The sequence below is a fragment of the Orbicella faveolata genome, unplaced genomic scaffold (assembly GCF_042242905.1).
Source record: "Orbicella faveolata isolate gen_17 unplaced genomic scaffold, um_ofav_v1 contig_25, whole genome shotgun sequence".
NCBI classification, from domain to species: domain Eukaryota; kingdom Metazoa; phylum Cnidaria; class Anthozoa; order Scleractinia; family Merulinidae; genus Orbicella; species Orbicella faveolata.
This window is the reverse complement of record NW_028301553.1, coordinates 14,181,326-14,195,195: the sequence shown is the minus strand read 5'-3', so window position 1 is coordinate 14,195,195 and position 13,870 is coordinate 14,181,326. Positions and strand designations below refer to the sequence as shown.

The window sequence follows — 13,870 nt, the reverse complement described above, 5'->3', positions numbered from 1 at the left end:
GCGATCCTCTCTTGCCAGAGAAAAATTCATTCCTGGAAATAATGGAAAATGCATGTTTTTGAAATTGATTTAAAAAATCCGGCTTTTTTGTAGAACGAAATTTGGGGGTGTTTTTCAAAATCTGAGGGCTTGAATTGTTCAATGAAACCTAAAAGAAAACAAAATCAAAAAAATGATTTCGTTGTTGTCTCCTTTTTTTTTGTACAAGCAGTCAAAGTCACACGGGCGAATATGTAGCACTGCTTACGCAAAAATAACTTTAGACAAGGAGTTGAAGCATATATTTATATTTAATCCCAGAAGCTAAGATCTGGGTACTAGGATCACTGACCCTCCCCTCCCCAATCAGCCAACTCCTTGTCAGCGGTTGAACACCAGACAGCTGTCATGGCGTCCACTCGCGCTACAGCCTTTTCAATTTTCATTTGCAAATAGTTAGACTTTGCAAAGCCTTAGAACACGAAAATGAACGTCGAACGAATTGTCTTCCCTGGACCGTTGTGTGCACCTCTTGCCTACGACCCTTCATTCAAAGGTTTGTGCATGTTCTTGCTTGTTTTCCAAACTCGAAACCAGTATATTGTTTCACCTGTTTGTTTGCGTTCTTTAGTGGAAGTTCGACTTCATGAACCACTTTGGAAGGTTCAGTTCTCTCCAGACGATGTTGCCATTGAGGTTTTAACGTTATGCTCCCAACTGGAGCCCCTTTGCAAGAAAGAATACGCTGTAAGCAACGTGTTTCACCTATCAAGATTTTTATTGATTGTTAAGTTAATTTTGCTTTTCTAGGTAAGCTGACATGTACATTTACGAAAATCTAAAAATATCTTCAAGTCAGATAAGTGTTACGTCAAGTCTTGACCCAGCCTATCTACACACATGAAACTGTAAGAAATGACTTTAAGTTAGCTATTTCATGTAAAAAAAAAAAAAATACATGGATGCAGAATAAAACCATGCAGAAATATCTATTAGAACACCTAATTCATTAAGCTTACAATGTGGTGTTAGGCATTATGCACCAAATGGGGGTAAACAGACCTAAGAAAGTGATCCCTTATCAAAGATCATGGGACAGGTTTCTTTTTTTTATATAGCAAAAGCCAGGGTTTTCATTGCCGTTTTCAGTAGGAGAGCAACCAGTTTTCACAGGTGGGCTAAGCTCTTTGAACTGAATTTCTTTGCAAGAAAAATTTCTCCTCTAGATGGTCAAACCAGCTGGTCAGTTTGTCCAGTGCCTGACCCTTAGTGAAACCCCTGAAAAACTGTAAACAAGTATATGTCACTGGAGGTATATTCAGAAGGTATGTCACCTTGCAGTAGAAGATCTATATAAGTGAGACAAGCCATGTATTCAAATTGCCTTTCTCTTACCCATTTCCCATACCTTCCTTCTTTTTGAGGCTACCTAAATCTGCCACTGTGCCTGGGATAAGGAAGGTCAGATTTATGAAATTGTGGTATACATTACTGGAATGAATTTAATTTATAAATTAAAATGTTATATTTGATTTGTTTTATGCACTTAGACAACTCTGGGCAAGATTGATGCAGCTCATAAAGTGGAATACCAAAATAAGTTTGAACCAAAAGGTACAATATAAAGCAAATTTAATTGGTAGCTAATGGATAACAATGCAAGTCAATTTGAAAGAGAGAACTTTGCAAGATCTGGAGATTTTGAGAAAATTCATGTATAGTGACGAACAGGTGTCCCGTCCCCTGATAGAAAAGTTAGTTTAACTGATCTGGTCCAGTCACCAGTCACCTTATCAGGCCTTCTGACAGGGTGCAGGGGTGCGGGAACCGCACAATTCAGTGAAAACTCAGACAATAATATAATTTGGATCCAGGATTTTTCAAGAAGGGGAGGCATGGCTAGTACTTTGGGGTTGTAGAGTCAACTGAGCATGCCCCAAAATGTTGGAATCTGAGAATTGAAACCTAATTTTAAAATGTTCTTCCAGAAATACTAGCAATGCCACAAACTAGAAATTACGATCTTACGATTTTTCTTTACTATGACATTCTATTGATTTTGGTTTCATACATGTTGAGTCTAGTCAGTTATCACGCAAGAAACAGAGTCAGTCAGACACAGTTTGTTAAAACAAGTGGTGATCGCTAGTATTATTTGAAAGTCTACTACACAGTAAAATAAATTTGGCTAAGTGTTCATCAGTGCAGTATTTCCTTGCTATAGGACTTAGCAAGAACACTTGAAATTGGATTGCACAATCCTGCACAATTCCCAGCACAATCGACGTTTTCCCTGGCACAATTTGCCTCCTAACCCTCGCACATATTTTTTTTTCCCCGGGCCCTGTCAAAAGGCCAGCATCATGCTATTGAACCTAGGCTGCAAAGTGACTACCAAATAGTTTGCACAGGTCTCAATGCTGAGGGTTCAAAGAAAATGCTTTTACAAGACATTTCTTGGCTAGATTTGCAGTGAAACATTTTAAAACCAAATTTCATTTTCCAATCCCAAGTGGTTTCAACTGCAGTCTGATATTAAAATTGTACACATGGTCTTTTGAAAAGTACCGGTCAAAGAGATTGCAGCACCTACACACACGTAAAATGCATGTAGTCTGGGTGTAGTATTCGTGGACACTGCGTGTAAGGTGCGTGTGAGGTGCGTGTAATTACACGCGTGTAAAATTTACTGATCTGGTAGTTACACACATTTATGTGTAATTTCACCTGTATGCGTGTATTTTAATTGGAAGAAGAAACCTTTGTTATTCATACACGCAGGATTTTCGCCTGGGTAGATTTTGGTCACGTGCTAGGCAACGCTATTCAAGAAACAGATTGAATTTCATTTTTGTCAGATTAAAGCAATATCAGATAGAGAACATTCGCTTCTGAGCACTATTAATGACAAATCTTCAAATGCTATTTGAACTTAAAGAAGGATAACTGATGTTTAAAAATTAACTGAAAATCTCAAGCGAAATATTTTGTTTTGCTGTTATTTCGTGTCCGTCAAGCCTCAGTTTGTCAGTCACTGACGCCCTCGTTATTTCTCAGGAAAAGATAAACACACGTCGGGAAAAGCTTTAGAACACCGGTAAACTCTGAACGTTTCGGAGTACGAAATATTTTTAATGAATCTTCGGATTGATTTTACGTACACTGATTGCTGTTATTTAAAATTGAAAGCGACATTATAAGTTCGTGTTCTGCTATCTCAGTGAATCCTAACACACCTGCCAGTTGTTGGCACCGCTTGTTGAAACTACAACGGAATTAAAATACTTTTACTCTCGAGCAGTAAGTCGGTTTAAGGAAACTGGTCGATTCTTTTGGAAATGTTTGATAACCAGAAGTAAGAAGGCAAAAGACGAAACTGCATCGCATTACAGTGCAGTGCAGTACGGTTAATGTTACACAGTAAATGTTTTGTTTTCATTACATGCACTTTTAATATTTCGTTCTCATTACATGCACTTAATGAGTTCCAGTTGAACGACTGCGAGTAATTTTACCCGCAATATCACGTCAACTGTGTGTGTAATTACACACATTTTCTTGTATTTACATGTAAGGCGCGTGTGAGGTGTGTGGACACTGCGTGTAATGTGCGTGTAGTACATGCGCTTTATGCGCGTGTAATGCTGCAGTCCCTTTGACCAGTACTGTATTTAGAATTTGAGAAATCACTAGGAGCTTCATGTGGTTTGCATAATTATGCAAACACTAGTAACTAGTTATAATACCAGTATCAAATGATTTGTGGCATAGCTAACAGATAGTAAAATCTTCTAAATTTCAGCTCAAGTACTTTTTGAAAAAATGCGGGAAATGATTCACTTTCTCCCAGACCCCAGACCAACACTGAAAGTAAGTGAAACTTTACTTGATGCTTTTACATTCAAATTGTAATTTGATGATCAAAATTCAACCAAACTGGTGTTTATTTATGATAATTATAACCAATCTTGAGGGAATTCAATTAAATCAAAATATCACAAATTATTATTTTGTTCTTGAGGTGATAAGTTCTCCATCCAGGGTTCTTTCTGGTCATGCAATCCCTGTGGGGGATACTCCCTTATATGGGCTTTATAGATATGTGTGGCCCCAAAGGGTATCACAAGTTTTTGACCGTTTTAGTTAGAAATAGTTTATCGATTGTGGTCATTTTTGTCTCCGAAATAGGGTATGGTTTTGGCACTCTTGTTTGAATTCAAGGCCCTTTGCAATGCCTTTAACATTGTTTTGAACTATGTATTTTAATTAATCATGAGACAGGTCTGAAACAGGGTATCGATTTAAAGGTCAGGTCTTTAATAGGGTATCAAATTTTGGTTAGGTCATAAATAAGCTAGGTAGAGAAAATCACAAATTTTTGTCTTAAATAGGTTAAGGGTTTTGGGAAGCAGGCAGCACACTCCCCTCTGATTTTTCTAGGCATACCCCCCCTCCTTCCCCCTGTGGGATAGAATCCTACCTGCATTGCCTTCCTATCATTTTAGAAAGTGCAAGAGCTATAGTACGTGAAAGCTTGTGGTGAATGATTGAGCAAATAAAAGCATTGAGAGGGGACAGGTGGAGAATGAAAGAAACCATATACATGCATGGGTAATCAAATGGTGATAAAGGAGATTAGGAAATAATTTCAAGTTTTATAATTTCCCAAGCCTTTAGGTGAAGGACATTATTACTGTTTTGACAAAACATAAGTGAAATATTATTACTTGCTAATTTCACATGTGTACTATCGTGGGTGTCAAAAATTTGTGAGCTTTTTACTTATTTTAATTAATATGTTGTCAAGAGATTTTGTACCAAACATTGCCATTGATGGCAATTTTGTTATTTCACATGACTGTGAAAAATTAATATAAATTATTGCTGAATCTTTGTGCCAAAATTATGGAGTAATTTGTCACCCATGTATGATATTAGGTTCCGTTACAATTGATCCCAAAGATTTTGAAGGAAATTAAGCCTGTTTGTCCATAAATGGGAGGCTATGAAGCATGTTGGTTGGCCTATAGCTCAGTAGTTAACCATGCATGATTAATGGGCTACATATGGTGCTCTTAAGGTCATTCCACTGAAATAGAACCTGTACTGAGATTTTTGTGAAACTTTGTCTATTGATTGTTTATATTATAGGAACTTAAATTTTGAAATAAAAATGAGGGGTCCCCATGTTCATTTAGGAGCAACAGCACCTTGTTTATACCCATATAAATCCTTATAATAGCATCATGATTGTAGTCACGATTGCTTGCTAAATTTACGTTTCTGAAGATTGCTTTGTGTCCTACACTGAGAATTGGTCCATATTTATTTTACACAGAGAAATTTATTACTCAATTCAAAACAACAGAAAAAAATGATAGGTCACCATACTCGTTTGCGAGAAAATGACGATTTACCTCTAGGGCGAGGTCCAGCTGTAAACAAAAAGCCGCCATTTTTTAATGCGCGCGCGCTAATCACGTGTGAAATTATGCGCAGTAGGGATGCGCAATGCAATACTGGGGAATGACCTTAAACAGTACCTTAATTAGAGCAGAAATCTGCTACCTGCTACCTCTTGTTTCACTTTTTTTTTAAACAGATATTTAAGATTTTATTAAATTTTTTAAGTTTCCACAAGTTTCCTCTTGAAATTTATTAAATACAAATTAGTTTAAATTAGCATAGGAGATGCGGTGATCTCATGGTTAGTGTACTCGACTCTGGATCAAGCAGTCTGGGTTCAAGCCCTGGCCATGGACATTGTGTTGTGTTCTTGGGCAAGACACTGTACTCTCACAGTGCCTCTCTCCACCCAGTTGTATATATGATTGGCTACTGGCGAATTTAATGCTGGGGGGGGGGGGGGGGGGGTAACTGTTTGATGGACTAGCATCCCATCCAGGGGGGAGTAGAAATACTCCTAGTCGCTTCATGCAACAGAAACCGGGACCAGCTCCAGCCTGATGGGCCACTTGGCTCATTTGCAGACTTAAAATTTTACCTTTTAAATCACCAGTGATTTTTCACTAATTTGTGAGCATGATCTTTTCGTTACAGGAGTACCTTAGACAGACTGGATTGTCATTACTGTTTCCAAGAGTCACTTCTTATTTAACAAATCCTGAGAGGCCGGCATTTCAAACTCAGAAATCCTCCATGGATGGTAATTATTGTTTCTTTCAGTAATAAAACAAAATAATGCCCAAAAAATGGTGAACAGTTTATAAAGAAAATATCACTATAATATTTATCACAATTAGCATTTTTCTACTTATTATAAATTCAACTTCCAACGAGCTCTGTACTTTAATCAACTGAAGATGACAGTAGGTTCTGTCGAAACGTGTCTTTTAAACATAAACGTTTTGTTGTTTTCTTGAAAAATAATAAATAAAAATGGATAATAAACTTTAAGGTAATTAGTCACTGTGATGATATGTTACTTTGAGTCTTGACTTTTGCAAGCCAGAAATGCCTTCCTCTCCTCAAAAACCATTGTTAAATACTTATCATTAATTGTGACATTAACAGATAATTAATTTTATGTGATGAAAACTCTGAAAATTGCACGAATTTTGAAATAACTAGTCCAAAAGTACAAGTGGAGTATTTTATAAGTGCAAATTTTACAAGACATGTAAATTCAAATACATATAACTATGAATTTATGGTTCAAATAAGCGTGGCTGTTATAATTTCCACCCCTACACTGTAGTTTATTGAAAACATATTTTTGAACTGTTGTTTTAGAGGAGATTATAATTATACTAGCTGAAGGGAATTTGACGTCATATTTTGAATGTTTTTTGGGTTTTTTTTTGAATAATTTTCACCAGGATAGGCAAGTACCTAGCAAGTTAACTGTGAGCTCGGGGAGGGGAGTACTCTACATAGTTTTATAAGGGGAGACTCCACCCGAGGTCCAACCCCTTACCCTTTTATATACTATTTTGGCAGAAAAGGTACATCTTTCATATATCTGTTGTTGCAAAAAGGTATCCCTTTCACATACCTACTTAAGAACACTGTATCACTTTTCTAAACCCTTGGGGTGAAGATAATGAACAATACTATGGGAGAACATCAAGAATTACCAGAAGTGTTGTCAACCAAAAAACAGGTTTGATTTATTCAGTTACCATTCATGTTATGTCTAAATGACAGATTTTCCAACCCTTTCGTCCCTCAACTTGTGAAATCCCTGCCCTTTCATATATCTGAAAGCTGAAAAAGGTACCCCTCTTGGGCAGAACCTCTGTGTATAGGCAGTTATAGGGAATATCCCACCTCCTTGGGCCATAAGCTAAGCTACTGTATGTGGTTGGTCTCATTGCAGGGTATTTTCTGCACCTTGGAATGTTGAACCAGCTGATAACCCTGAGTCACCAGCTGAACAGTGATGCATTCAACCTCGCAAATCACAAATACATGGCTCATCAGACAGCGCTTCTATATGTGAGATACTTACCACTGTTTATCTAATCCATTCCCTTATTGAGATACATGTATCTCAGCTACTGTTGTTGAAGGGTGAAAGTTCTACAAGTTTTTTGCATTAATTTTAGAACTTGAAGATCAGATATGACTCGTTAAAATAAATTATAAGTCTGTATAGCAAACTAAGATGAACTTCATAAAAACATAGCAGAGTATGCACTGATTATTGCTTAAATTGCAAGTTTGGTGGCTCCTAGAAGAGCTTTTCTTTGTTCATAAGCATAAATGAAAACACCAGAAAAAGATCAAAGTTATTTCTAAGTGAGTACACACCCTGTCCGTACTACATGTATTAATTACAGAGCTAAAATTATAGGGAAGGGTTTCAGTTTGAAGTTTGCATGGGTTTATGTTCAATGAGTCAACAAATGTACTACTTTTGATTTAGTTTGATTTCTTTCTAAAAACTTTTTTTTCCCAAAAGTTGGGTTGCCCAACTCAGGGTGTGGTTTATCTGCGAGTGCGGCTTATCCGCCGGTGTTAATGATACTAACTCAGTTGTAATCCCTCTCAGGTTTTTTCTAAAATAGATTTTAAAAAGCCTTGTCTTTCTATGTTTATTGAGTCTAAACGGTCTCGGAGAGCTCAAAAAAGTTGTGGAATCACTTAATGTCTACTTATGGCTAATGTTCCCACAGCATTTCTTCAAAATTTCAGTTGTGTTTCTATACCTGATTGATTATGTAAGCACAGGAAATGTGTCCTTTTTACTAGATATTTGTTTCATACTCTGCAATGCTACTAAAACGTTGCTGCATTATTTGCAATACTTACATGTAGCTTCCATGTAATTAGTTGTGAAGGTCTAGTATATACATGACTGGATTTTTGAAAACCATGTTTAATGAAAAGTGCATTCCTTTTCACTAAGTGATTTAGTGGTACACACTTTTATGACTTGAAAAGACCTAAAAACAAGTACAGTGGAACCCTGCTCTACGGACACCTGCTTAATACAGACCCCCGCTTATAAGGGACAGTTTCTTTGTCCCAACAAAATGCTCAAATCTTTTCTTTAAAATTGACGTACTTTATACCGACACCAGTTAACCCATTGACACCTGCATAAAATTGCCTGCAACCCACTCCTAAATCCCTGGCATTTTTGTGAAATATTTCAGAGTGAGGGAAAGCACAAAAATAAACATGTGCACAGTAACCACAGACACAAGATCAGGTTTCAAGACATCGTTTATTTAAAGTTGAATAAATGAAAGGCCAAAATATTAAAATATATCAACGAAAAGAACTCAACTTAATGTGTAAAACTTATAAGAAAACGTGAAATTATATTTTTTTTTCTTTGCCGCACGACAAAAGCTGAGAAAATTGAACACGCGAAAATGAGTTAAGTTTTGACTTCAGAAGACAAAATGAAATCAAATACAATTGAATTTCCATTCTTTTACTATAATGGATAACATGTGAGAAAACACCAGAAAATAAAGGCGAAAGACACATGTTAAGGCCAATTCAAAAAGAAGAAATCAGATAATTTCTTTGCTGCGTGATGAAATAATACAGTACAGTGAAAGGAAGATGAAAGTTGTACTTCAAAAAGGCAACAAAAACAAGCCAATTTTTAGAGATAAATCGTATTTCAACTGTGTTAATTTAGTGCCCACTTAGATCTTTTCTGAGGAGTTCTATAGTAACTAGATAAGACTCAACAAAACATATTTGAGCGAAGCAAATAAACTAAACAAACAAACTACAGGGGTCGCTGGAAATTAAATATGCAGAAATTGCACATGCAAAAATACTGTTCACTTTTAAAACCTAAAATTCCGAAACAAAGGCCACCAAATGAAAGAAACGGGACAGGAAGTTCAATAACAATAAATTTTCATTCAAGTTGAGGCAAAAAACTTATCTAAAAACATAAATACGTTCAAAATTTCGCAGACTTGCTTGCTGTAGGGCCGCATGTTCAAATTAATTCTTCTCGCTAAAGCGAAAGTTTGAGTTTTTGCTGACGAGTTTTGCAGTTATTTTATCAGCCTTGACTTTGCCAATCATTGTAAAAGTTGAATTCAACTTCGAAGTAATACTGTACATTACCATTTTTGTTTTCTTAAGTCCAGGAAGCTGCTTTAAATCCACGATCTGTATTCAAAACTCACTTGAAAGTGCACTGATCACCTTGTTTTTGTGGCAGTTGAAAGAAGGAAATATTCTTCACCAGAAAGGTTTGACGACTCTGTACACCTTAATCTTCCATTCTGAAGCCACCTAAACATCGATTTATGTTTTTCCGTTCTATTTTAAGTGCCAAAGAAGTAATTTCTCCATTTTAGGAATGAAAACAAGACTGTGGAAGTTTGTAGATTTGGCCCGCAATGAACCCTGATTACCTCTGCTTTTCAAGCACATAATTTTCAGATGAAAAACCGTCTTTCTACGACCCCTAAAGTCATCTAAAAATATGCTCAGAAAGTCAATTCTCATTGGTTTATTTGTCCTTAACAACAATAGAACAATAGGAGAACCAAAAAGTCTTTAGGGAGGGTAGGAAAGGCAATTATCCTCATGTGCTTTTTTATGGCCGGTTACGCCCGGCACAGGAAGTTGGAGGTGGGTTTTCGCACGGCTGGTTACAACCGGCACCGGGGTCAATGGGTTAATATGGACAATGGACACTTGTCTGTGTCCTGAGTCACAAACTCTCATATATTGTCAGCCCCGCTTTACAGACACTGGTTATCTGCACACTGTCTTTTTTCATTGTCACAATTATATGATAATTATAGACATTGTACCCTGTTCAAATAATAACAGATTTTCACAGGTTAGTAAAATTTTATTACTAAAAAAAGTAGTGTGACATATTTGATTTTGAGCAGTCTGTCTTTCTTCCAGTGTTTGACTCTTGTACTACTTATAGTCCTTTAATAAAGTTTTCTGCCTCCTGTTCCACACGTTTCACTTCCTTGTGGTAATCAATGAGAGTGCATTTGATGCCTTGACTTCTTAAAATAGCTTGAATGATTCCATTAGCCTACTTTAAACAAATGCCTATTGGTAAAATCAACATCATTATTTACAATATCAACAGCTGAAGTTTTAGACATTATGACAAAGTCCAGTACTTTCCTTGGATTCTCTGTTCCCCTCTATAAACTATGATTTGCTGATATGTTGTGTGATGGCGACAGTATTTGTAAACTTACAAGTTTAATACACTGTAGATATTTACATTTCCCTTCAAATTTCCTGCCAAACAAATCATAAAAGCTTTTTTTTAAAGGTACATTTTTTTATGTACAGTGTTCTGAGCCGGAAATACCAATATTAATCCAGTCTGCATTAGGACTGCGTTCTCCATTTCGTCAAATGTAATCACTCCCAAGTGATGAGAAAGGAAAGAAAATGATGTCGAAGAGTACAGTTTAAGAAAACTGAGATAATAGAGTGGGAAAAAAAGTCTGACACACCTTTAAATTTTTATATTGTTGACTTTGGAGACTTTTTGGAGAAAAAAATGCCACTTGGCCAGGGTGAAACTTTCATGAACACTATTTTCATAAATTCAGACATATGTATTCAATAATATTCATGATTGTTATGAATGTCTCTGTCAACAGCAATCAGTTAATCAGGCTGGCTCACCCATGACCGATTGCAAAAAGAACATTGAATCTAATTTCAAAGGTTTGAAAGCTGGTTTAGTTCCAAAAGACAAGGAGTCTGTACCAAAGCTTCCACAGGCACAAAAAGAATGGTGAGAAGATAAGCTTTTTATTGGTGTACATTTTGTTAGGTAATCTAATGTACGATTCTATCACTGGATGGTGGAGACACTGTAGCCTAATGGATAGTGGGCTGGACTCTGGCGTTGAGTGGTCCAGATCTGAGCCCTTGCTCGGGTAATGGCATTTTGTTCTTGGACAAGACACAGTGCCTCTCTCTACTCAGGTGCATAAGTTTGTACTGGCAAATTCAATGTTGGGGGTAGCCCCTGCAATGGACTTGTACCCTTCCAGGGGGGAGAAGAAATACCTCTAGTTGCTTCATACTACAGAAACTGGGATGAACTCCCATTGTATGGGCCACTAGCTGTATCATTGTTCATCTATGATAATCTCAAGTAAAGGATGCTCAGTTTACCAAAGCAATCAAACCGCTGATCGGCACATCATATTTTCAACCTTTTTCCCAAGACAAGGTGGTAATTTCCTGATATAGTTGCTACTGTCATTATTCACCAAAAGCTGGGTAAGCTCAAGTCTTTGTGATTAAAGAGGAACTCTGGTGTCGTATTGACCGAAGAAAAAATCTTCAGGTCACTTATGTCACCTTGGTTCATGTATCTAAAATTAATATGCTTTATTTGCTTTCTAGGATTAGCAATGTCACAGCCAATATTCTTGACAGTGTCCATTCCTTGCCACCAGGCCTCACTCAACCCATGATATCAGCCATGAGTTTTGTTGAACAGCAGAGACAGTAAAATAACTTTTTAAACGTAGCTTGGTAGGCATTTGCTGTGGTCTAAAATTGCAAATCTGGGAATTTGAGTGGCTCTCCCACTGATCATTAATGATTTACTAAAAGTCAGTGACCTATAGCATTAATAACGTTATGTAATCCTATTGAACATATTTATATTTGAATTCCCACTAGTCACATGCATTGATCAGCACAAGATATGGACCAGAAGTTTGTTTGTTTTTTTTGGTTTTCTAGTATACAAATCAGCTCCACCACTGTGTTGAAATTACCCTAAAATTTATGTTTTATGATAAAAATGGCTTTCCCTTAATATCTTTCCTTTGTTTTGAGCAATTAGACCACAGCAGAAAACGTATTCTACAGTTAAAGTTTATGTTTACAGCCCAATTCTCCACTTAAGGAGACTAGAACAGTGATGTCAAACTAAGTTTACTTCTGGAGCAGGGTCTAAATTGGTCGAGTCTAATGGAAGAAAGACAGAATTTGAATTACATGTAGGTAAATTTGATTTACAACAAGAATTACGTGCATCTTGAATACGATATCATAATTAAATGCACTGTTTGCATCTAGTGTGGAGTTATTTCATTAAACTAGAGTGATTGCACAGTCATATTCCTTTAGGCAGTGTGTTTTGATTACAATTATTATGAATTCCTTACTTTACAATTGCCTTGAAGAAAACTGCAAACTAATGGTCTTGGAAAGAATAAATATTTCTGCTTTAGGTCTTATTACAATAATGTAAGGTCTTTGTTGTGGTTCAGTGGTTTCATATACATTATAACATCTCACCATATATATTATACAAGAGCAAAGAAAAAATACAAGCTTTCCCAAGGGTAAAATAATTATTAAACCACAACATCTGTTTCAATTAATATGTCTCTGATAGTAGGTAATGTATTGAAAATAATAAGTTGTATTATGCTTAGACTTATCAGGTAAAGAGGGAAAGTCCATTTTGAAAAAAAAATCGAGAAGTAATATATCAAACACAAGAGACAGTGTTCCGTGGGGATATCCGAACACCGAGAAGGGAGTTGAAAATACGACGCGTAGCGGAGTATTTTTGACGAAATTCGAGGTGTTTGGATAGTCGGGGAAACACGGTCTTTCTTAGTAGTTGCAGTAAAGCAAAGAGGCCGTAGCAGTGTAAGAGAAGACGACTCTCCATTTGTATTATTTCATAACCAGTGAAAAATGAGCCCTTACACAATCTTTCTGAAATAGGCGAGACTACTGCTACATGTGTTGTAAAATTCTCCCAACCTTGTATTATAAGAAACATGAGAACCATTAAAGAGAATTCGATTTTACAATCAGATTTCTCAGCCCTCAACTAGCTATGCAATCCTCTAGCACATGCACATATCAGAATTTAATGAGGGTTGTAAATAATCTTTTGAGGGACGGTATATTTAAGGTGTTGGAAAATAAAATATGAAGGCATGTATAGCTATGGAATGATAATTTCTTCTAATTTATTTATTTTATTTGTTTTGTAAGATATTTGACTTAGCTAGCGAGGATGCATAAAGATTTTGAATAAATTGCACATGCCGAAGGGAGAGTCTTATTTGCCTCCCTTGATTTGCTGTGTCACTTCTTTTACTGTACCTTACATTGACTGCAAATACACTTCGCCTACTACTTGTCATGGTAAGTGGAGCGGGGTGGGCTCATGGTTAGTGTGTTCGACTCTAGATCGAGCGCCCCTGTTTAAAGCCCTGGCCAGGGCCATTGTGTTCTTGGGCAAGACACTTTACTTTCACAGTGCCTCTCTCCACCCAGGTGTATAAATGGGTACTAGCGAATTTAATGCTGGGGGGTAGCCCTGCGATGAACTAGCATCCCATCCAGGGGGAGTAGAAATACGCCTAGTTGCTTCATGCTACAGAAACCGGGATAAGGTCCGGCCTGCTGGGTCACTTGGCTC

At 36.8% G+C, this 13,870-nt stretch overlaps 1 protein-coding gene across 2 annotated transcripts; it reads left to right on the top strand.

Annotated features, from left to right (window-relative positions):
* Positions 1 to 366: 366 nt before the first annotated feature.
* LOC110042057 (uncharacterized) lies at positions 367 to 13,524 on the top strand. Of its 2 annotated transcripts, XM_020747388.2 has the most exons (8): positions 367 to 535; positions 611 to 726; positions 1,530 to 1,593; positions 3,782 to 3,849; positions 6,040 to 6,145; positions 7,319 to 7,437; positions 11,064 to 11,200; positions 11,821 to 13,524. In XM_020747388.2, the coding sequence occupies exons 1-8, from the start codon at positions 466 to 468 to the stop codon at positions 11,927 to 11,929; spliced, it is 789 nt and encodes a 262-aa protein (XP_020603047.2). In that variant the 5' UTR covers positions 367 to 465; the 3' UTR covers positions 11,930 to 13,524. The 2 variants fall into 2 exon arrangements, with proteins under 2 accessions (XP_020603047.2, XP_089150231.1); XM_089294105.1 differs by having other exon boundaries at positions 367 to 726.
* Positions 13,525 to 13,870: the final 346 nt, after the last annotated feature.

Bases quoted from the DNA above. Each gene is read 5' to 3' on its own strand.
- LOC110042057 (XM_089294105.1), top strand. From the start codon at position 466: ATGAACGTCGAACGAATTGTCTTCCCTGGACCGTTGTGTGCACCTCTT. The intron at 727-1,529 runs GTAAGCAACGTG...TTATGCACTTAG, and splicing joins TTTGCAAGAAAGAATACGCT to ACAACTCTGGGCAAGATTGA. The intron at 11,201-11,820 runs GTGAGAAGATAA...TTTGCTTTCTAG, and splicing joins CCACAGGCACAAAAAGAATG to GATTAGCAATGTCACAGCCA.